We start from the raw sequence: 23024 nt of genomic DNA, 5'->3' as shown, positions 1-23024 counted from the left end.
TAGTCATATCATTAATTACTTATACAGAACCCTCCCTTTCTTCTTCTGAGCAGATAGAGATGGCTACCCTTCTCTCTCAGTGTGGGGGCGGATGTTCGAAGGATCGTAACTTTCCGCCATTAAGATCTTAGTTGTCCTCTCGTAGCCGACATTTTTTATCGTGGGCTACGACCACCTCTAAGATGTATTTTCAAACACCCGTCCGAACGCTCGTAGCTCACGATGATGCGATCGTAAAGCTTGGTGCGTTCCGTCCTGCTGTCCAGGAATGAAACTCTGCTGACTGCCGCTCAGCCAACCAGAAGAGGCGTATTAACAGCCTTTGAGAGTGATAGCCAATGATATTGCACCGTGAAACGTAAACAAATACACGCACTTGCATGTTGAGACGTCAGTGTTACATGTGTAGATCCTCGCAGCCCAGACAGCAAGAAGAGAAGAAGTGTTGTATGTAATCAGCAGTAAGCAGTGGTGGAAAGGAAAGCAGACATGGCAAGTGAGGTGCCGCCCACCAAACGCCTTCGTCGTGCAAACTTTTCGGATGAAGAAATGCTGACAATAATACAGGTAATGTGTTAAACAGGTCATACCTCAGCTTAGTATACGCTTTGTCACACAATCTTATTTAGAATTCCTTATTAGAATTTCCAGGTTAGTGTATGAGTGCACCATAACTACATAAATAGGTATTTATTTCTGATCACATCAGCCGATAATGAATTTTCACCCCAGTAATTACTTTAAGGTTAACTCTATTATAGGAGGTTGTGATTTAAATAATTTAATGAAATCCCTAATAGGTATCAAATTTGCTAAATGCATTTTTTTATTATGTTATGTATAACCTAGCCTTACCTATCATAATCTACCCTAACCTACCTTGATCTCAGGAAAGAGGGCTAGGGAAAGAGTTATAGTTATGTAGTAGCAAAAATAATAAAGAAGTAATTTGTGACAAAGTGAACAGAGGAAAAGAAAATAATAGAGGAGTAATTTGTGGCAAAGTGAACAGAAGAAAAGTGTCTTAGAAAAATGTGTACTTCCTAGCAGTGTATTCCTTTAAGTGTTTGTGAGACTTGTGCCTTTATAACATATAACATAACATAACATAAATAATAGGATAACAAAGGGCCACCAGGGCCCATCTAGGTTATCCTGTATCTGTCGCACAGCGACCTCGTCATCAGTACTTAAAGATACACTTACAAGTACACAATACATTATATACTAATTCTAAATATTGGGCCCATTAACAGGGCTAAGTCCTGCAGCGAAATCCTCTACAATTTGTGGTCCCCATACATGGGGATCATGTCTTATTTAACTATAGTAAATTTCTTATAAAAACTATCATGCAGTGCTATACATAATTATAAATCTAATAAATTTAAGTGCTTATCTAATCTGTTTTTAAACATTGTCAAACTAGTGCTATTTACAACCGTCTCTGGCAATGCATTCCAGAAGTCTACCACTCTATGACTAAAGAAATATTTTCTTATATCTAACCTGCAGCCTTGCTTTCTAATCTTCCTGCCATGATTTCTAGTCCTATTTCCTCCTCTAAGGTAAAGAAAGATCTCACATCTATGTAGTTTGTATCTGAGAACATTTTAAATAACTCTATCATATCCCTCTTATACATCTCCTCTCAAATGAAAACATGTTTAATTCCTTTAATCTATCTCTATACTCCAGGCGCTTTAATGCTGGTATCATCCTAGTTGCTCTTCTCTGAACTGCTTCTAACATGTTGATATCCTGCCTATAGTGGGGTGACCAGGCCTGTATGCAATACTCTAAATGGGGCCTAACATAGGAATTATATAAGCTACGCACCACTTCCTTACTTTTATAACTAACATTTCTATTTATAAAACCCAGGATCCTATTTGCCCTATTTCTTGCTTCTAAACATTGCTTTGAAAATTTCATAGTCCTGTCTATCACTACTCCTAAATCCTTTCCTTCCTCTACTGCCTCTAGCCAACATCCCTCCATCTCATAGTTAAAGTTTGTGTTGTCTTTACCTAAATGCATAACCTGACACTTATCAGAATTAAACTCCATCTGCCACCTGTCTGCCCATGCTATCAGCCTGTCCAGGTCTCGTTGTATTCTGTAATTGTCCTTTTCACCCTGTACTGCACATGCTATCTTAGTATCATCTGCAAACTTTGATACTTTGCTACTAATTCCTATATCTAAATCGTTAATGTACACCAAGAAAAGAAGAGGTCCTAGCACTGATCCTTGGGGTACCCCACTAACCACTTCCTTCCACTCAGACATTGCCCCATTTAATACTACTCTCTGTTTCCTATCAGAAAGCCATTCACTAATCCAATCAACTAACCTACCCCCTATCCCATGTAGTCTCAATTTGTACACTAGCCTCCTATGCGGTACCTTATCAAATGCCTTGCTAAAATCTAGATATATAACATCTATGCTATTTCCATCATCTAACTCCTTGGTAATATATTCTAAGATATCGAGCAAATTTGTAAGACAGGACCTCCCTGATCTAAAGCCATGTTGGGTATCTCTAATTAATCTATTCTCATTTAAATGCTCCCAAATACTACCCTTAATGATTTTCTCTAGTATCTTACATACTATACTAGTTAAACTGATCGGTCTATAATTATTCGCATCATCCTTCCTACCTTTTTAAATATTGGAGTAACATTAGCTAACTTCCAGTCCTGAGGTATCTCAGCAAACCTAAGTGATCTTTCAAAGATTAACTTAAGTGCTTCAGAAATACTGTCTACACCCTCCCTAAGTACTCTGGCATGTAGCTCATCAGGACCACTGGCTTTCCTATCGTCTAGTTCAAGAATAAATTTCCTAATAATTCCCGGTTTTATATCAATATTTTCTAAAGCTCTTAAACTACTCGTCGCACTGTTTGTAACAGGATTTCCTATTCTTTCCTAGTAAATACTGAAGAAAATTGTTCATTCAATAATTCTACTATGTCTTCATTTTGATCCACTACTACACCATCTTTTCTGAGTGGTCCAATCCTATCCTTATTTCTTTTATCACTGACCTTGTAATAACTATATAATTTTTGGGATCTTTACTCCCAGCTCTAGCTAGTTTTATCTCTGCCTGCCTTTTACTTTTTTTATAACCTTACTCAAATCATCCCTGACCTGTCTGTACCTAATCAAATCTACATCTTCCCACTTTTCTGCAACTCTCTGTATGCCCTCTTCTTCTCTCTGATCTGGCTACCTATCTCATGAGTCCACCATAATGGCTTCCTGTTTCTCTGCCTTATATCTTTGTAAGGGATACACTGCATCACTATACCCTTTACTACAACCTTAAAAATATCCCACATCTCCTGTGCAGTTTTATTTCCAAAACTATCTTCCCAGTTTACCTCTCCTAATAACTGACGTAACCTACCATAATTGCCTTTCTGATAGTTTGGGACTCTAGTCTTATTCACTATATTATCCCTACTGGAATTAATGATAAATCTAATTATATGATGGTCACTGTTTGCTAAAGTCTCTCCTACCTCAACTTCCTTTAAACAATGCTCAATATTTGTTAGTACTATGTCTAAAACCTTCCTCCCCCTAGTAGGTTTATCTACCATCTGCACTAAATAGTTATCCTGAAAACTTTCCATAAACTTATTTTCACTAGCATCTCCTACCATCCTCTCCCAGTTTACTGACTTAAGATTAAAATCCCTAAGATAATTGTCTGACTAGTACACCCCTATTTATCTCATCTACCATAAGGTTGTCTACATCTGCTGACTGGTTAGGTGGCCTATAAAAGCTCCTACTCTAATAACCTTACTTTTGTTTACTCTAACATCCAGCCATAAGGACTCTACTCTGTTATCTACCTTAATACCATTAACCTGACTGGAAATGAAGGATTTTTTACATAAATAACTACTCCTCCGCCTATCCTACCAATTCTCTGGTGTAAATACATAATGTATCCATCTACTTCATATTCTTTCCTATTTTCCTAAACTTTTCCTCATTTACCCATGCCTCTGTGACACATACAACATCTAAGTCCTCCTCAACTATATAACTAGATAACTCGTCCTTCTTGTTCCTAAGACTCCTGGCATTTACATAAAAACATTTAAGTCCTGCTACCTTCCTAGATGCTGTCTCCTTATTTGGAATCCTAATCTTATTCTCTCCTATTTGCACCTGGAAATCTTTCCTAATCTTTTCACTATCTCTGTTTATCCTATCTAATTTATGTCTAGCATCTTTCTTCTGGAATGCATTTGCTACCTCACCCCCTACACTCCATCCCAACTCCCCTCCAGACATCCACTCAGCACATCCACACCCTTCCTACTCAGATGCACACCATCCCTAGCATACAAATCCCTTCGCCCATAGAACCTATCCCATACATCCACAAAGCTGACACCCACATCCTTACACATCCCTTTTACCCGATCATTCACACCAATGGCTCTAGACAACCATTCCTGCTAACATACACACGAGGCAAGATTCCTGACACTACACACCTCCTACCACTCTCCCTTATCTTGCCTAACATTTCCCGAAATCTTGCCACTAACTCCTCCGACCCACCTGCTCTGACATCGTTCCCACCTACGTGCAAAACTACTACACCCTCCCTCTCCATCCCCCCAACCCTCTTCTGCACCTCCTCACTCACTGCCTTCACACCTGCACCAGGCATACACACGTTCGTCCTCCTATCCCTGTCTTTCCCACAGAAAGTGCTATCTAAATACCTAACCTGAGAGTCACCCACCACACACACCTGAGGTGTGCTAGGCACAACCATCCTCCTCCTCTCCTCTACCCCCTTCTTTCTCCTTTCACTCACCACAACCACTTCATTCACTCCACTCTCACTCTCCCCCTCTACCTCCAACAAACCGAACCTATTTTCACACTCAACAGGTTTAGTCCTATCCTCCCTAACTATCTCCGCTTTCCTTCCCCTCGCAACCTGCCATCTCTGCCTATCCTGACTACTATCTTTCCCAGTCTGGCTCGCCTGCTCCCTCTTCCCCACTCTGCTCTTCCCGACAGAGGGCCAAGCCACCCTGTCACCCTCAGAAGGTCCAACCTTCGGCCTAACACTGATCTCCTGCCTTATTTTTTCCACTGCCTCCCCAAGTACACCCTATCTTAAGCTAGCCTAACCAACTCGGATTAACCTAGTCTAACCCACCTCACCTAACCTAACTTTACTCAGCATAACCTAACCTGATTAAAATAACATAATATGAAAATTTTTGTAAGGTTAGGTTAGTGTTAGTTTAGGGTCTGGTAGGTTAAGTTACATTAGGCTCTATAACTTGGTAAAATAAAAATAAAAAAAGCATATTTATTGAGGATCTCATGAAATGACTGACTGTTTCACACTTTCCTTGTAACATATGGAGGCCAGTTTAAAATAATTTTGTTCACAAGTATTAACTAACTACTGAATGTACATACAAATCATATAGTAGTAAAAATGTAATTAAAACCACTATAGTGGCTATTATCACAATCAATATGCTACATACAAGTTATTAATGTGGGCAAAATTACTGGATATGTACATGTTTTTTATTAAACTTTTACCACACACTAAATGATCTGTTAGAAACTTTTTTGACCTTACCAAACTTCTGTAGGGAACTAACTAGAGTTTGTTATTAGGAGCTTGGAAATGAGCAATTTGCACTTAAAAATGCTTTCATGTAACATAATTACAACCATTGTGTTTTGTTGTAGTGTTAGACACTGTCACCTCTTGATATTTTCTCACATGTAGAAAACCATGTTTTCTGGTAGATTTAGGTACTCTTAATTATTTAATGTGTTAGGTAATTTTGTCAAACATTTTTTTTTTATCCTCAGAGTTTAATAATTAATGAAATATGAAATGAGGGAAACATCAGTATGTTAGGTATATACCTATGTACTCAATAACATACTACTACACCAAAACCTACAAGAAAATAATTTCATCCTCATATTATACACTCATAAAAGACTGTAATGTGGCAATGTGGCTTGGTGAGGAACCTAATTAAACTAACCTAATCCATCCTAGTAATCTATGTAAGTGGAGAGTTATTTTCTTGTAGGTTTTGGTGTACTAAGTTATGAAGTACCTACTTTATTAATCTATAAGTTATCTCATTATTCATTAATTTCTGAGAATAAAAAACTGGTTTCCAACAAATTTAACCAACAGATTAATTAAAGCATTTATTTATATGGGAAATATTATAACTTTACAATCACTTTTGATTCTAGGGTTGGCTGGACAGAAAAACTGTCTTGCAGGAGAAGTTCAGCCATCAAGTAACTGCAGAGAGAAAAAGAAAGGCATGGGAAGAAATAACTTGTGCTGTCAATGCAGTTTCTCCTGTAGCAAGAGAGAGAGGAAGTGAAGAAAAAATTTATTGACTTCAAGTCATCAGTAAAGAGGAAGCATGCTGCTCTCAAGTGTCAACAGGAAAAAAACTGGTAAGGAAAATTGTTTCATTTTGTGGGGAAAGGAGCCATCTACAGTAATGCACACAAAAGCACATACACACAAAAGCCAGAGGATCTGGGTTCGATTTCCCAGGCAGGTAGAAATAATTTGAGTGTGTCTCCTTTCATGTCTAGCTCCTATTCACCTAGCAGTGAGTAGGTGCAGGATGTAAGTCAAGGATGTGTGACCTTGTTGTCCTAGTGTGATGTGTGTGACTGGTCTCGGACCTTTTGGAAATAACTCAGAGCTCGCTCTGTAGGATAAGGTCTTTCTGTCTCATCAGAGACTGCAGCAGATCTAACAGTGAAGTACACACACACACACACACACTTGATTTAGCTACTTATTAAAACATTAATGAATATAACTTCCTTGCAAAATTAGTGCTAATGTAGCTAACTTTTGAAGTTCACTCTATGTTTTGTACATTTCAGGTGGCGGAGTGCCTGATGTAAAACCCCTGACCAGTGTTGAAGAGGCAATGCTTCCGTTAATAAAAGATGTCCAAGTATCTGGTGTTCCTGGACTTCGTGACCCTCATCCTGCCAGTATGGTTTTTTTTTTTTTTTTTATTATTAATGTACGGAATGAAAATTTTAAGTTGTGATTTCTCTTTTCTGTTGTACGGAGTATGAGTGGTCTCAGACATACCAGAGATTGGAGACAACAAGCTCTGACCTCAGGGTAATGTCTGGCTGCCTCAACAGAGGCTGCATCACATCAAGCAGTGATTTACACACACACACACACACACACACACACACACACACACACACACTCTTTTAAAATTTAATATGTAATAGTTTTGTAGTACATTCTTTTCCTCTTATTTATTTACAGGTGATGATGAAGAGGACTTGGCAGCAGGTGACATAGATGTTACACTACCATCAAGGCCAGCCTCACCAAGACCCAGTGGCACCCAAAACCTCCAAATCTCATCACCTCCAGAGCCTCTGTCACCAGACACTGACACAGAGGGAGTAGTGGAGATAGCATCTGAACCTGCTCCACCACAAGCTGATGATCATCAATACAGCCAACCTCCTCAGGCTGGTAGAAATCAGAGAGGCTCATCACGTCGTGAGGGTACACTGGCTCCAGAAATGCTTCAAGTTCACGAGGACATAAGAAACTCCTTGTCTGATTTGACTGAATGCATTACTACATATTTGCCAGGAATAGCAACATCTTTGAATGAATTGGCATCTCGCAGACTTGTTTAGGAACATTTCAAAATGTCCTACAAAATATTCTTATGTTATTTTGCATTCCAGTGTCATTTCTTTTCTGAATTTGCTCATTACCAATTTCTTTTTATTTAAGGAATACTCTTATTATTTTCCACAGTATTATTTTTCTATTTTGCTTGATATATAGGTAGTTATTTATTTTTAAATTTAAGGAGTTTATAACCTGTTTTCACAGTGCCATTTATTTTCTTATTTTGTACAATGACATATTTATTTATTTTTACGGAGTAGCCTATTTATTAATGATGAATTCTTTTTGCACTAAAAGTTTGAATGTAATGCAGACTTAGCCTCCAAATACCATTTATTAATTATGAAATAATTTTAGTGTACATTTGCATTTCCTCAAACATTTCAGTTAATATTTTGACAAAGATGTAAATTTATTTTGAAGGTGAACAATTACCTATTGTTTATAATATTTAGTAGCTTTTCTTAAATACTGCTTCAGTTTTTTGTCCTAGTGGTGTATTTAGCTCACCATTACCTTTCCTGTAGTATTCCTTGTGTCTTATATGAATGTGTAAATATTTATATTCCCATGTAGTAACTCCAGGATTGGAACCCGCACAATTGTGTGGGTTCCAGTCATCGAGTCACTGTATGGAAATATAAATATTTACACATTGATATAAGACACAAGGAATACTACAGGAAAGGTAATGGTGAGCTAAATACACCACTAGGACAAGAAACTGAAGCAGTATTTAAGAAAAGCTACTAAATATATGGCCAATATGTTGCTGCAAGAATGGGTTAGAGTGGTGATTCAAGTACAAGTAACATTAGTTGAATATTGCAGTGGGTCAAGAAATCAGGTAAACATTTTTGTAACTGGCTGTGCATTACAATTTGTGTAATTAGTCTATCTGATAGTACATACCAAATTAATAATGTGATATTATAGTTACCTATTACGATACATACCAAATGAATAATGTGATATTATACAGTTAGTTATAATGGAGAACCTATTTTTTTTACTTTTGTACTTACAAAATTAATCATATATGCAGTGTAAACTGCAATAAACAACCTATCATGTATATTCTTAACATTACCTTATTTGTAGAAGGTATCCTATGTCCCAAGAATGATGAACATCGTAAGCACCATCAACAGTGGAACAACCAGCACAGCTCAACACATTAAAACTAACTATTGATAGAAACTTACTTTACACAACTATATCCCCCCTTTTCAGACTATGAGAAGTGTTGTGCAATGATTTGCCTTCTCATTGCATTCCCAGCTATTGCCCTTGCATCCCGTCCTCCACCACCAGCTGGTGCAGGAACAAACACAGGTCCATCTATGTCATCAGGGTTGACTACTACTTCATCCAGGAGTGGAAGAGTGGGTAGGAGTTTTCCTGCCTGGGCTGAGCAAAGTGAATATGATGATACTAATGGTATGAAAATGTGCTAAACATTACACCACAGATGCTGATCATTACATGAAAAAAAATACTAAATGAAGAAAATAAAAAATCACTTGCATGCACATAATGACAGACTAGTTTATGAAGTGGTACGTATAGTACAGTACATACAGAATGCACACTTCAAAACATACCAAGAAGAAAGGCATCTCCAAATTCACCCCGCTGGAATCTCCTGTTGAGGATGCTGTTCTCCCATACAAATGAATCGTGTGCTTCCAGGGAAACGGCAGCAATAGTCTTGAAAAATGTAGTCTGCATTACACACAACTTGTATGTTCAGTGAATGGAAATTCTTTCTATTAATGTAGAGTTCTTCATCAACTGGTGGGGCAGCAATCGGGATGTGTGTTCCATCGATGATGCCAATCACATTTGGAAAATTGGCAATTCCATATAATTTCCTTTGTTACCCTGGCTTCCTCTAGTCCTGATGAAAAGAAAAGGTTGCTTATTCACACAATGCAAAATATATAGATATAAATTACATTAATATTCACTGCTTCATAATATTATACACATTTAACAAGAATTACAAACTAGGTAAGTAAAAAGCTATACAGTAATTCAGTAAGTAATATTGTAACCATTTCTAAATTTACCTCTTGGCATAACATCTACATTATAAATGCAATTTGTCCATGAATAAATAAATAAATATATATATATATATATATATATATATATATATATATATATATATATATATATATATATATATATATATATATATATATATATTATTTATTTATTTATTACTTTTTGCATTAGGTGTAAGAGTTTTCTTTTCATAGGTTTAGTTATAGGTTATGTTATGCATCTATAAAGTGTTTCTGTAACTACCATGCTACCCAAAAGGAAATTAATATTCCATAGTACAGTATACTGAACCAGCAGATTTTATCTATAAAACATAAGAACATAATGTTAGGCATGACCAAGTATTTCCTTAAAAGCTTTTTTATGTTTCCTAGAAAAAAAGGCACTCCCATCATGTATTAGTCCCTTCTGATATGAGTCTCCTATAGTTCAGTGGCAATGGTTAGGTTTGGTTAGGTTAGTTTACATTTAGGTTGAGTTTAGATCTGGGAGTGTACTATAGATTACATGCACTATTTCTTACCAGATACATATATGAAGTAGTACAGTAGTACATACCTCTTGGCATCCGTGTTTCTCTAAGTGACGCCGTATACAGCACATCTGTCACTCTGTTGATGACTCTGCTGACACATCCTTGTGTTAATCCATGTGTCTGCCAACACACTTTGGAATGACCCACTGGCATAAAACCTAAATGTCATCAACACCTGTAAATGACATGGCACTGCATGGGATTTTCTTGTTGCTCGGCCAACTTTTGGTTCTAGCTTCTGGCACCAATGAAGAAGCTCCTGTCTCGGGAGTCTGTAATATCTCAGCAAGTGTTCATCACTAAAAGCAAATGGATCTGTTCGGTCTCTAAATCTTCTTTCACGTCTCCAGGCCCTGTTTACTGCAACATCATGTTGCAATACAACTTGTAACTCCATCTCTGACAAGGCAACGTGGGTACAGAATTCCACGGGAGGTAAACAAACCACCCTACGATCACTGTAAGGGTGCTCTTCGAGACACTTAGCGCTACAAGCAAATATGGCGGTCCGAAAATCGTAGCGACGACTCCAAGATCTTTCCAACATATACCTTAGGCGAGTTACGCGCGGTTTTACGACAAATTTAGCGCTAAGGTGATCGTAGCGGCCGTTACGAGCGTTTGAACATCCCGCCATACGAATGAATCGTGATTGTGGGGAGAGAAAGTTCATTTAATATCATTCCATCAATTTATTGCACTTTGTGAATTTGTAATCAATGTTAAACCTCCAAAATTATAACTAGTGCCTTTAATAACAGCTATCATATATATATATGTATATATATATATATATATATATATATATATATATATATATATATATATATATATATATATATAAGTCAAAGAAAAACGGGACCGACATGTGGATGATGAAAGTCTGTTCAGCCCTATGGCCATCCTAATCCTTGACCTTTCATGACTTTCACTGTTAACTTTAGAATCCCTGCCTGCACATGTATTTCTCCCTTTCCTATGATTTGCAAGAAGTAAATTTTAAGTTATCAATTGATTATCATTTCGATTTTTAAGGTCTTAGGCTACGTTTATCACTCTTTCATTAAAATAACAATGCATTTTGGAAAATCTTCGAATAAAGTAAAAATAACTCAATTGTACACATCTATCCAAGCTAATACCAAGTTTATGAGACATAAGCAGGACTCACAGGTTCATAAATATGATTGATTGATTGATAGTCTTCATCCCAGAAATCATATGTGTATCTGTCATTCAAGATTCATCTCGTAGTTAATACCATATTCTGAAACACACTTCAACAAAATTATAGAAATTTTCAAAAGTGCTCTTTTTCCAATGGTTCTAGTTACAGATTACATGATCTTTACATTATGAACAGAAGAAACACACGTGAGAACCTTGATATTTCTTGGACAGCAGAACAGTTTAGAATACGACCTGCTGAAATATACGTACATGATTTGACAAAGTTTCAAGAGTGATATCTTAAAATCAACGAACTGCATGTTGTTTCAGCTCAAATTATCTGTTAAAATGCATATTGTTCCGCACAATTTCCAGTTATAATGGACTAGTTAAATTGGTGCAGTGGGCCCGTGGTGTGTGGCCGTGACGTCATCGTAAACATTGAGGTTCAGCTGATGTGACACGACAGCGGTTTCGAGCACAATACGCCGTCTTCCTTTTGCCACTGCTGCTGTGGGATTTATGACGCAGCTCCCTTGGCGTGGTTGTGACCAGAGTGCAAGGTAAACCCGTGTGGTGGTGATGATGTGGCATGTGGTGCTCAGGGGTGTCCAGAAGACAGCAGGAACACTGGTTCATTCTTGCCTTCACCAATTGTCACCCAAACAGCTGACGCTCCTCATGTGTGCAGTCGTGTGTACTACTAGCCAGTGTGCGTGTACTGATTGCAAGCTGGTAATGGGTCTTGTGGAAGTGACGGACCCTACTTATTTCGAGAAAACTGCATCTGGGGGCAGAATTATTATTATTATTATTATTATTATTATTATTATTATTATTATTATTATTATTATTACTACTACTATTGATTTTTAATTGTTATGTATACAATGAGAGATCAGTAATGAAATTAATAAACATAACTAATATAAACCTTACTTAAATTATATAGTTTTCGATATTAACCAATAATGGTAGTGAAGTGAACCTGAAGTTGGTCAATGAGCCACACCACATCCTTAGAAGAGAGTAATTTTGATCAATTCATGGTTTCACTCAGCCATGGAATCAGTCATGTGGATTATGATTTTCTGGTGAGAAAAGTAGTGAAATGGTTGATGGTATATGTCATTTCCATCATAAATTAATATTTTTTAAGTTATGACTTTTTTAACTCCAGTTTATCCTTACCTCTCATTCCCACTGATCTTGGTGGACCTGTTGGAAATCAGGGTTCTTAGGTGGGTAGCATTAAATCAAATAATGTGCATTGCAAAAAAAGGAAATCAACAAAATCGCATAAAAAAAACTGATAATACTTTGGTGTCCATGGTGGCTGCTGAATGTGTGATGGCGAGTGTTGCTTTATTTACATTGAGCAGTGTTGCCAATGCTACACTTCTGGCTGTATGTGTTACATCACTGCCCCAAGGGATACTGTAAAAGCCCCAACCTTAAAACCTTCTAGCAGGGGGAGTCTGTGCCCCTGCAGGTCACCCCTCAAGTCAGTGGTATTCATTGCGTGGCTTGCAATGACTCAATTAGCGGCTTTCGAAATATAAATAAATGAATGAAAAAAAAATAGAAAAATAATAATTTTTCAAGTAAGATATATATTTTCATGAGGTGAGATGGAAGATGAAGTCACAGTAAGAGATAACATTCTAACATCCCTACCCAAGTCGTACAGAAATCGTATGTGCCCACTATGGGAAACTTATGAGAGACACATCTAGCCCTCAGCGTCGGTGGTCTCGCTGAATCAGTTGAGTTCAAGTTTTCAGGGGAGACTGGATGTATTTCATTACTCTTGGAGATTTGCTATTGTTTGTTTGAAAATAGTCAACAGATAATTGAAACTGCGGCAACATATATGAAAGTAATGACTTAACTATTGCTGCTTGTGGAAGCTAGCTGCGATGGGCTAGTTTTACTTGAAACCAAAGTGCAGTCAAGTAGTGTCCATTATGATGGATTGATTTGTGGTCAAACAAAAACACAAAAATGATGAACAACCATCCCAGACCCGACCAGTAGAAAAGGAGGATGGAGGGGAAGTGAGTGGTCAACAAGCAGACTGTTATGAGGGACAGGTCATCAAAAAGAGAAAGGTACGAGTGATACAAGATGAACATAGAAAATTTCAGGAAAAATGGACGGAAGAATTTGCCATCGTGCTTCATGATACAAATTCACTATGTTTAATTTATCAGGTGTGCTCGGGTTTCAAATGTGGAAATTTAGAACGTCTTCTCAAAACAACACATCCAAACTTCAATAAGACGTACCTGCCTGGGAGTAACCTGAGAAAAAATCAAATTGCGCAACTTACTGCCTTGATAGTAGGACAGCAAAAACTGATTCACAGATCGACTTCTGCTGCTGAAAATTGCATGGATCTTGGCTAAGCATAAGAAGGCCTTTAAAGACGCAGAGATGATTAAAGAGTTTTTTGGCCTTGTCTGAAATAATGTATGCTGACTTCAATAATAAAGATGAAATCATAAAGCAAACAAGAGGACTGCAGCTATCAGACACAACAGTAATGAGAAGGATAGAAGAACTTGGTAACAACATTCGTGACCAGTTGACTGCAGATTTATGAGCTGCACCATGTTTTAGCATTGCATTAGATAAAAGCACAGATGTGTGATGATGCTCAAGTGTGTGTATGGGCCAGATTTCCAAAAGAAGACTCTTTTTGGGAGGAACTATTGTGTCTGTTACCACTACAAGGCCAAACGAGAGGAGAGGATATATTAAGTGCACTTCTATCTTTTTTCCACGAGAATAACCTGAACTGGTCAAATCTAGCATCTGTGTGCACTGATGGTGCTCCTAACATGAAAGGGAAAGAGAAGGGAGGTGTTGGTTTGATTAGGAAGATGGAGGAGATATCCAACTTTGTCACTTTTCATTGCATCATACACCAGGAAGCAATTGTGGCAAAACTAAAAAAAACTGTGAGTTGCAAAATGTGATGCAGCTGGTTCTGCAAGTGGTCAATTTTATTGTTTCTTGAGCATTAAATCACCGCCAGTTTCGTGAACTGTTGGAGAAGTATGAAACAGAATATGGTGATTTAGTGATGCAAAACTAGGTGAGATGGTTGTCTCGTGGCAGAGTACTTGAAAAATTTTTTAGTCTCCTCCCTCAAATTCATGAGTTCCTTAGAATTAAAGGAAGAAGCGAGCAAGAATTGGAGAATCCTGAATGGATAATGAAGATGGCTCTTTTGACTGATATCACCTGTTATTTGAATTCACTGAATCTCTAGTTGCAGGGACAAAATGAACATCCAGGTAGTATGCTGCATGTAGTCACTGCATTCCAAAACAAGATTACAAAACTATTCATACAGACAGACAATTTGTTAACTTTCCAAAGTTCAGAACAGCCATCATAAATGATCCAGAATATTTGCAATGTTTCAGCTATGATGCATTTGAGAAAGTACTGAGGGAGTTGAGGGAAGAATTTCAATCAAGGTTTCAGAATATAATGGAGTATAGGGATTTTTTAAATTTCATTGAAAACCCCTTTCATGTACCAGTGCCATCTCTGACCTCAGTTATCATAGATCTGCCCTAATTGTGCTGCAGTGGAATGTGAGATTGTTGAGGTGCAAACAAATGACACCCTTAAAGCACTGAATGCTGAACACAAAGCAGATGTCTACCACTTCTGGAACTTGGTCCCTGACACAGACTATCCATCTTTGAAGCAGTGTGTGCAAAAGGTGATGTCTTTTTTTTTTTTTTTTGTGAGCACATACACATGTGCATCAATATTTTCAGTAATGAAAATTGTGAAGAGAAAACAGAGAAACAAACTGACCAATGCACATCTGGATTGTCTTACAAGGATTGCAGTGACAAACTACAAGTATTCCATGAGAAAAATTAAGCAGCAGCTAGCACACTTCCGCTCATCACAGCATTAAGTAAGTTTGGTCTTTATTTTGCTATTAATGACAAGATATATAGGCTAATATTACCATGTCTAATTTTTCTTATTTACTATATTGGACTAGCAGCCCAGTACTATTTAACTTAGTTGAGTTACACTACCTTGCAGTAGCTACAGCTCTCGCAATGAATGTGTTTAATTGAAATGATTCCCTTGCAAAAATTAGTAAATAACACTGCCCTAAGTGCTACTAACTAAATTCAACTTAATAACCTAGCCTATTATGTTTGATTTGGTGTACTCTCCTAATGAAGTCTTTTCTCCAGCTCTCCTCATTTTGCATATCCTGCTTCACATCTTTTTCACTCATCTGATAGGATATGGGAATGAAAATATGATAACCAAAATTAACTTAACCTAACGTAACCTAGTTGAGGCGATATGCACCGCTGATACGTCTTCCCTAGAACTGGTTTCTCTGACCAATTGCATGGTTAGATTACATTATCTAGGCTAGGTTAGGTTAGGGTTTTAAGGTTGGGTTTTGTTAAGTTTCTCTTGGGAGCTGTGGTGTAATGGATACAGCCGGAAACGTAGCATTGGCAATGCTGCTTGATGTAAACCAAGCAACTCTGCATCCAGCCACTGCCTCCACAATCAAAGATGTGGCTAATAAAATATACTTGTCTTCAGTATGGTAATTTCTTAGATGAACTATGTTATGTAGATATATCCTTTACCAGATGATAGTGTATGCCTGCCTTAGTCGCCTTACGGATGGCACCCCACTCTCTGCCACCACGGATTACACAAGTGATGCTGACCACAAAGTAAGGGAAGGGAAGCGATGTGTCAAGCTGCTGAGTCAACATTCTGGAAAATTTGGGAGGCGAGTCTGTCTTCAAGCTGAGGAAGTGACATTGCAGTAAGTGGGAGAACAAGAGTTTATTTTTCTCATAATCAGTCGAAGGTTTTCATATGAATTGCACTCAAGAAAATAGTGTCTATCATTTGGTCCTGAAGAATTTCATCTAATAGTGTTTTTCTTTGTGATATGCCCCCATGTATTAATTGCATATTGTAAATAGCATCTTACTGTCACAGAATTCAAATTTATCTTATAGCTTGAACCATTTATATTGTAAGAGTGCAGTCAGCTTTGTACTTGATGAAACTGTTTTCATATCTATATTTCTAACCAAAATTACATGTCATCCTTTTTTCATAACAGCTGTCATTAGGTAAAGCTGCCTCTGACATATATCAGTCTACCTATATCCTCTCCCCCTCCACCTCCTCCTTCCTATCCCCCTATCCCATCCCCAATGCTTCTCATCCCTCCTTCACCCCCATATCTCTCTCTCTCTCTCTCTCTCTCTCTCTCTCTCTCTCTCTCTCTCTCTCTCTCTCTCTCTCTCTCTCTCTCTCTCTCTCTCTCTCTCTCTCTCTCTCTCTCTCTCTCATATGTTTTTTTTCTTATGCAAGAGGGAAACTAGCCAAGGACAACAAAAGGATAAAAAAGGCCCACTTGAAATGCAAGTTCCCAAAAAGATTGGTAAAGAATTAGCCAAAAGGCAGGGACAAATGTCTTGAACCCTCCCTCTTAAAAGAAGTCAAGTTGTAGGAAGATGGAAATACAGAAGCAGGGAGGGAGTTCCAGAGTTTACCAGAGAAAGGTATGAATGATTAAGAATACTGGTTAACTCTTGTGTGAGAGAGTTGGACAGAATAGGAATGAGAGGAAGAAGAAAGCCTCGTGCAGTGAGGCCACAGGAGGAGAGGAGGCATGCAATTAGCAAGATCAGTAGAGCAGTTTGCATGAAAATATCGATAAAAGATAGAAAGAGATGCAACATTCTGGCAGTGATAAAGAGGCTGAAGAAAGTCAGTAAGAGGATGGGGAGTTGATGAGACAAAAAGCTTTTGATTCCACCATATCTAATAAAATTGTGTGAGTGGAACCCCCTCAAACATGCAAAGAGTACTCCATACAAGGACAGATAAGGCCCTTGTACAGAGTTAGCAGTTGGAGGGGCAAGAAAAACTGGCGGAGACGCCTCAAGAATGCCTAACTTCATTGAAGCTGTTTTAGCAAGAGATGAGATGTGAAGTTTCCAATTACAATTATGAATAAAGGACAGACCAAGGATATTCAGTGTAGAAGAGGGAGACAGTTGAGTGTCATTGAAGAAGGGATAGTTGTCTGGAAGGTTGTGTTGAGTTGATAGATGGAGGAATTAAGTTTTTAAGGCATTGAAAACTACTAAGTTTTCTCTGCCCTAATCAGAAATGTTAAAAAGATCAGAAGTCAGGCATTCTGTGGTGTCCCTGCATGATCTATTGACTTCTTGAAGGGTTGGTTGTCTTTGAAAGGATATGAAAAGATGTAGGGTGGTATCATCAGCATAGGAGTGGATAGAACAAGTTTGGTTAAGATCATTAATGAATAATAGAAAGAGAGTGGGTGACAGGACAGAACCCTGAGGAACACCACTATTAATAGCTTTAAGGGAAGAACAGTGGCTGTCTACCACTGCTGCAATAGAATGATTGGAGAGGAAACTTGAGATAAAGTTGCAGAGAGAAAGATAGAAACCATAGGAAGGCAGTTTTGAAATCAAAGCTTTGTGTCAGACTCTATCAAAAGCTTGTGATATGTATGTCTAAGGCGACAGCAAAAGTTTCACCGAAATCTCTAACAGAGGATGACCAAGACTCGGTAAGGAATGTCAGAAGATCACCAGTAGAGCGACCTTAATGGAAGCCATACTGGTGATCAGATAGAAGATTGTGAAGTGACAGATGTTTAAGAATCTTCCTATTGAGGACAGATTCAAAAACTTTAGACAAGCTAGAGATTAAAGCTGTAGGATGGTAGTTTGAGGGATTAGAATGGTCACCCTTTTTGGGAACAGGCTGTATGTAGGCAAACTTCCAGCATGAAGGAAAGGTAGAAGTCAATAGACATAGTTGAAAGAGTTTGGCCAGGCAAGGTGCAAGCATGGAAGTACAGTTTTTGAGAACAGTAGGAGGGATCCCATCAGGTTCATAAGCTTTCTGAGAGTTTAGGCTAATAAGGACATGGAAAACAACATTATGAAGATCTTTGATAGAAGGCATGAAATAGTCAAAGGAAGAAGGAGAGGGAGGGACAATGTGGAGTTTTTAGCAAAGGTTTGAAAGAAGAGAGTTCAGTTTTAGAGACAGATGAGATGGCAATGGTGCCATCAGGATGAAATAAAGGAGGGAAAGATGAAGAAGTAAAGTTATTTGAGATATTTTTGGCCAGATGTCAGATGTCATGGGAGGAGTTAGAGTTTGAAAGATTTTGACATTTTTTATTTTTGAAGGAGTGTTTGGCAAGTTGAAGAACAACCCCACCAGACATATACATAAATATGCAATCATTCTCAACTGAATATCATATAAAAGTATGTATTGTATAGATAAGGAAGGAACATTGATAGAAATATGTCATGCCTAAGTCTGAACCAGTAAGTATATGGCTTTGTTTGTGCTTACAGTTGTGTGATTGATGAGTGCACAGCCTACATGGTGGTGTGTGAGCCCACATATCCTCACATCCTGGCCTTCAGCTTTCTTGATGAGCTGAAGAAGGAATTCAATGTCCTGTACACTCCATCTGTTGTCAAGTCAGTCAGAAGACCTTATGCTTTTATTGAATTTGGTAAGAATTGTTATAACAAGTCACTAGGACAGCAGTTTCATTATGTGATTTCTTGTCAATGTAAAGGCTTTTTTGATATAATTAAAAAAGAGATGCAAGAACTTCCATTTATAGTTTTAGATACAAATTGTTTACGTATTTTTATTCTACATGAATGCCTACTAAAAATACTGACTAGAATCACTAGATTGAACTAGTTAGTCCCTTTCTATCTTTGTGTTTTCATGGTGTACTCTCCATGCCTGATGATAATGGCCAAGTAAAGTTTTCGTTTACATTTCTTTGATGTGGTATATTTGTACCCATTTCTGTTAAGACTTCATTGTAGAAGACAACCTGATTATGGAGAGAGAGAGAGAGAGAGAGAGAGAGAAAATTATTATTTTTTGCCTTTAGCACAAAAATAAGTAATATTGATAATCTATAAAGTATGTACCAGATAGTAAATTGCTGGCCAGCCATATCTGCCAGCATCAACAATTAATGTTTATTGTCCATTGTTAATGTTATTATGTAAAGACATTGCATTGACTAGAGTCCCAAACTATCAGAATGGAAATTATGGTAGGTTACGTCAGTTATTAAGAGAGGTAAACTGGGAAGATAGTTTTGGAAATAAAACTGCACAGGAGATGTGAGATATTTTTAAGGTTGTAGTAAAGGGTATAGTGATGCAGTGTATCCATTACAAAGATATAAGGCAGAGAAACAGGAAGCCATTATGGTGGACTCACGAGATAGGTAGACAGATCAGAGAGAAGAAGAGGGCATATAGAGAGTTGCAGAAAAGGGGAAGATGTAGATTTGATTAGGTACAGACAGGTCAGGGATGATTTGAGTAAGGTTATAAAAAAAAAGTAAAAGGCAGGCAGAGATAAAACTAGCTAGAGCTGGGAGTAAAGATCCCAAAAATTATATAGTTATTACAAGGTCAGTGATAAAAGAAATAAGGATAGGATTGGCCACTCAGAAAAGATGGTGTAGTAGTGGATCAAAATGAAGACATAGTAGAATTATTGAATGAACAATTTTCTTCAGTATTTACTAGGAAAGAATAGGAAATCCTGTTACAAACAGTGCGACGAGTAGTTTAAGAGCTTTAGAAAATATTGATATAAAACCGGGAATTATTAGGAAATTTATTCTTGAACTAGACGATAGGAAAGCTAGTGGTCCTGATGAGCTACATGCCAGAGTACTTAGGGAGGGTGTAGACAGTATTTCTGAAGCACTTAAGTTAATCTTTGAAAGATCACTTAGGTTTGCTGAGATACCTCAGGACTGGAAGTTAGCTAATGTTACACCAATATTTAAAAAAGGTAGGAAGGATGATGCGAATAATTATAGACCGATCAGTTTAACTAGTATAGTATGTAAGATACTAGAGAAAATCATTAAGGGTAGTATTTGGGAGCATTTAAATGAGAATAGATTAATTAGAGATACCCAACATGGCTTTAGATCAGGGAGGTCCTGTCTTACAAATTTGCTCGATATCTTAGAATATATTACCAAGGAGTTAGATGATGGAAATAGCATAGATGTTATATATCTAGATTTTAGCAAGGCGTTTGATAAGGTACCGCATAGGAGGCTAGTGTACAAATTGAGACTACATGGGATAGGGGTAGGTTAGTTGATTGGATTAGTGAATGGCTTTCTGATAGGAAACAGAGAGTAGTATTAAATGGGGCAATGTCTGAGTGGAAGGAAGTGGTTAGTGGGGTACCCCAAGGATCAGTGCTAGGACCTCTTCTTTTCTTGGTGTACATTAACGATTTAGATATAGGAATTAGTAGCAAAGTATCAAAGTTTGCAGATGATACTAAGATAGCATGTGCAGTACAGGGTGAAAAGGACAATTACAGAATACAACGAGACCTGGACAGGCTGATAGCATGGGCAGACAGGTGGCAGATGGAGTTTAATTCTAAAAGTGTCAGGTTATGCATTTAGGTAAAGACAACACAAACTTTAGCTATGAGATGGAGGGATGTTGGCTAGAGGCAGTAGAGGAAGGAAAGGATTTAGGAGTAGTGATAGACAGGACTATGAAATTTTCAAAGCAATGTTTAGAAGCAAGAAATAGGGCAAATAGGATCCTGGGTTTTATAAATAGAAATGTTAGTTATAAAAGTAAGGAAGTGGTGCGTAGCTTATATAATTCCTATGTTAGGCCCCATTTAGAGTATTGCATACAGGCCTGGTCACCCCATTATAGGCAGGATATCAACATGTTAGAAGCAGTTCAGAGAAGAGCAACTAGGATGATACCAGCATTAAAGCGCCTGGAGTATAGAGATAGATTAAAGGAATTAAACATGTTTTCATTTGAGAGGAGATGTATAAGAGGGATATGATAGAGTTATTTAAAATGTTCTCAGATACAAACTACATAGATGTGAGATCTTTCTTTACCTTAGAGGAGGGAAATAGGACTAGAAATCATGGCAGGAAGATTAGAAAGCAAGGCTGCAGGTTAGATATAAGAAAATATTTCTTTAGTCATAGGGTGGTAGACTTCTGGAATGCATTGCCAGAGAGGGTTGTAAATAGCACTAGTTTGACAATGTTTAAAAACAGATTAGATAAGCACTTAAATTTATTAATTCATAGTTATGTATAGCACTGCATGATAGTTTTTATAAAAAATTTACTATAGTTAAACAAGACATGATCCCCATGTATGGGGATCACAGATTGTAGAGGAATTCGCTGCAGGACTTAGCCCTGTTAATGTGCCAAATATTTAGAATTAGTATATAATGTATTGTGTACTTGTAAGTGCATCTTTAAGTACTGATGACGAGGTCGCTGTGCGACTGATACAGGATAACCTACATGGGCCCTGGTGGTCCTTTGTTATCTTATTATTTATGTTATAAGTTATGTTATATTTTGTATATTTTTGTGTTTTTAAACATTTAACCTTTTCTTTTCACCACAAAAGGATTATTCTCTATTTTTATTTGTTACAATTTAAATATCTCAGCCATTTTGAATGAATATATTTTTTTCATATATATAGAAAGACTGAAATAGTAATGGAACATGAGAGTATATTTTATTAAACTATAAAGTTTTTACATGATCATGTATATATTTTGTTTTGTACTTGATGGCAGACTCCTTCTTACAAAAGACAAGGCAGAAATACAACAGCAGCCGAGCACTTGCATCCAGACTCAACCTGGCAGAGATGACAACTGACCTGAATCTTCATCCTCCATCCTACATTAAGTTGCATCAGTTGGAGCCACCACCACCACTGCCACCACCACCACTGTCTGGAGGATCATCATCAGTCAGTAGTGGACACATTCGAAACACAAGTGTTGCATCCACACCCAATGGTGCTGTGCAGTACAATGGTGCAGCCATGAAAGACTTATCCACTGGTATGATACTGTCAACATTTATGACTGTATTAATTCCTTTAGTAATGTTGGTCTTGTAACTGCAGTTGATAGCTGATGATGTGAAGTAGGTAAATTACTGTCTTTGAATGCAAATTTCAGAACTAATAAATAAAATCCACTGTACCATTATAAAATGCAGTGTCAAATGGACTTGAATATCATATTTATAATGGGAAAGTATTGAGGTAACCTTGTGTTTGAGGTTGGTTTTATTCATCAATTCCAAGAATAATCAATTACATACTTCATAACTCATTTTGTTGGACATAAGTACATTTAGGGCAATTTTTCTTTTAGCAGCGAGGTGTGTACTTAGTCATTTTGCTATAGTCTCATTAGTTATTCATTTCCCTGCAGCTTTTCCTTCTTCATATTTTTTTCTTTGTATATCTGACACCTATTCTAAAGAACTCCCCCCAAAAGAGGATAACCACAACAAAAAGCTTGAATTAGCCTTGGCCTTTTTATTTTCTAGCTCTTAATTTTTTCCTCTTTC

At 37.4% G+C, this 23024-nt stretch overlaps 2 protein-coding genes and 1 long non-coding RNA gene across 11 annotated transcripts in view; 2 read left to right on the top strand and 1 right to left on the bottom strand.

Annotated features, from left to right (window-relative positions):
* The first annotated feature begins 219 nt into the window (after window positions 1-219).
* Window positions 220-7786, top strand: LOC123514246. Of its 3 annotated transcripts, XM_045271992.1 has the most exons (5): window positions 220-567; window positions 6291-6503; window positions 6948-7061; window positions 7354-7444; window positions 7476-7786. In XM_045271992.1, exons 2-5 carry the CDS (start codon window positions 6470-6472, stop codon window positions 7498-7500), a joined length of 264 nt encoding a protein of 87 aa, XP_045127927.1. In that variant the 5' UTR covers window positions 220-567; window positions 6291-6469; the 3' UTR covers window positions 7501-7786. The 3 variants fall into 3 exon arrangements, with proteins under 3 accessions (XP_045127927.1, XP_045127925.1, XP_045127926.1); XM_045271990.1 differs by having other exon boundaries at window positions 245-567; window positions 7354-7784; XM_045271991.1 differs by lacking the exon at window positions 6291-6503 and having other exon boundaries at window positions 248-567; window positions 7354-7784.
* Window positions 7787-7925: 139 nt separating this feature from the next.
* On the bottom strand, window positions 7926-10841 carry LOC123514248. Its single transcript, XR_006677545.1, has 3 exons — window positions 10366-10841; window positions 9342-9637; window positions 7926-9147 (listed from the first exon to the last, which is right to left on the bottom strand). It is a non-coding gene; the product is annotated as an uncharacterized LOC123514248 (long non-coding RNA).
* An 858-nt stretch (window positions 10842-11699) lies between these two features.
* LOC123514241 (vesicle-trafficking protein SEC22a-like) overlaps window positions 11700-23024 on the top strand; it is a 31309-nt gene continuing 19984 nt past the window's right edge. The window contains exons 1-5 of one of the 7 annotated variants that reach the window (XM_045271978.1): window positions 11766-12075; window positions 15310-15455; window positions 16165-16346; window positions 18946-19109; window positions 22235-22507. In XM_045271978.1, the coding sequence (XP_045127913.1) occupies window positions 16165-16346; window positions 18946-19109; window positions 22235-22507 (619 nt within the window). In that variant the 5' untranslated portion in view covers window positions 11766-12075; window positions 15310-15455. Of the gene's footprint in view, window positions 12076-15309; window positions 15456-16148; window positions 16347-18945; window positions 19110-22234; window positions 22508-23024 lie in introns of all 7 variants that reach the window. The other 6 variants (XM_045271984.1, XM_045271981.1, XM_045271979.1 and 3 more) reach the window with 6 other exon arrangements.

This window comes from Portunus trituberculatus, chromosome 37 (genome assembly GCF_017591435.1).
Source record: "Portunus trituberculatus isolate SZX2019 chromosome 37, ASM1759143v1, whole genome shotgun sequence".
NCBI lineage: Eukaryota > Metazoa > Arthropoda > Malacostraca > Decapoda > Portunidae > Portunus > Portunus trituberculatus.
Note: the sequence above shows the minus strand (reverse complement) of the source record. Positions and strands in the feature narration are given on the sequence as shown.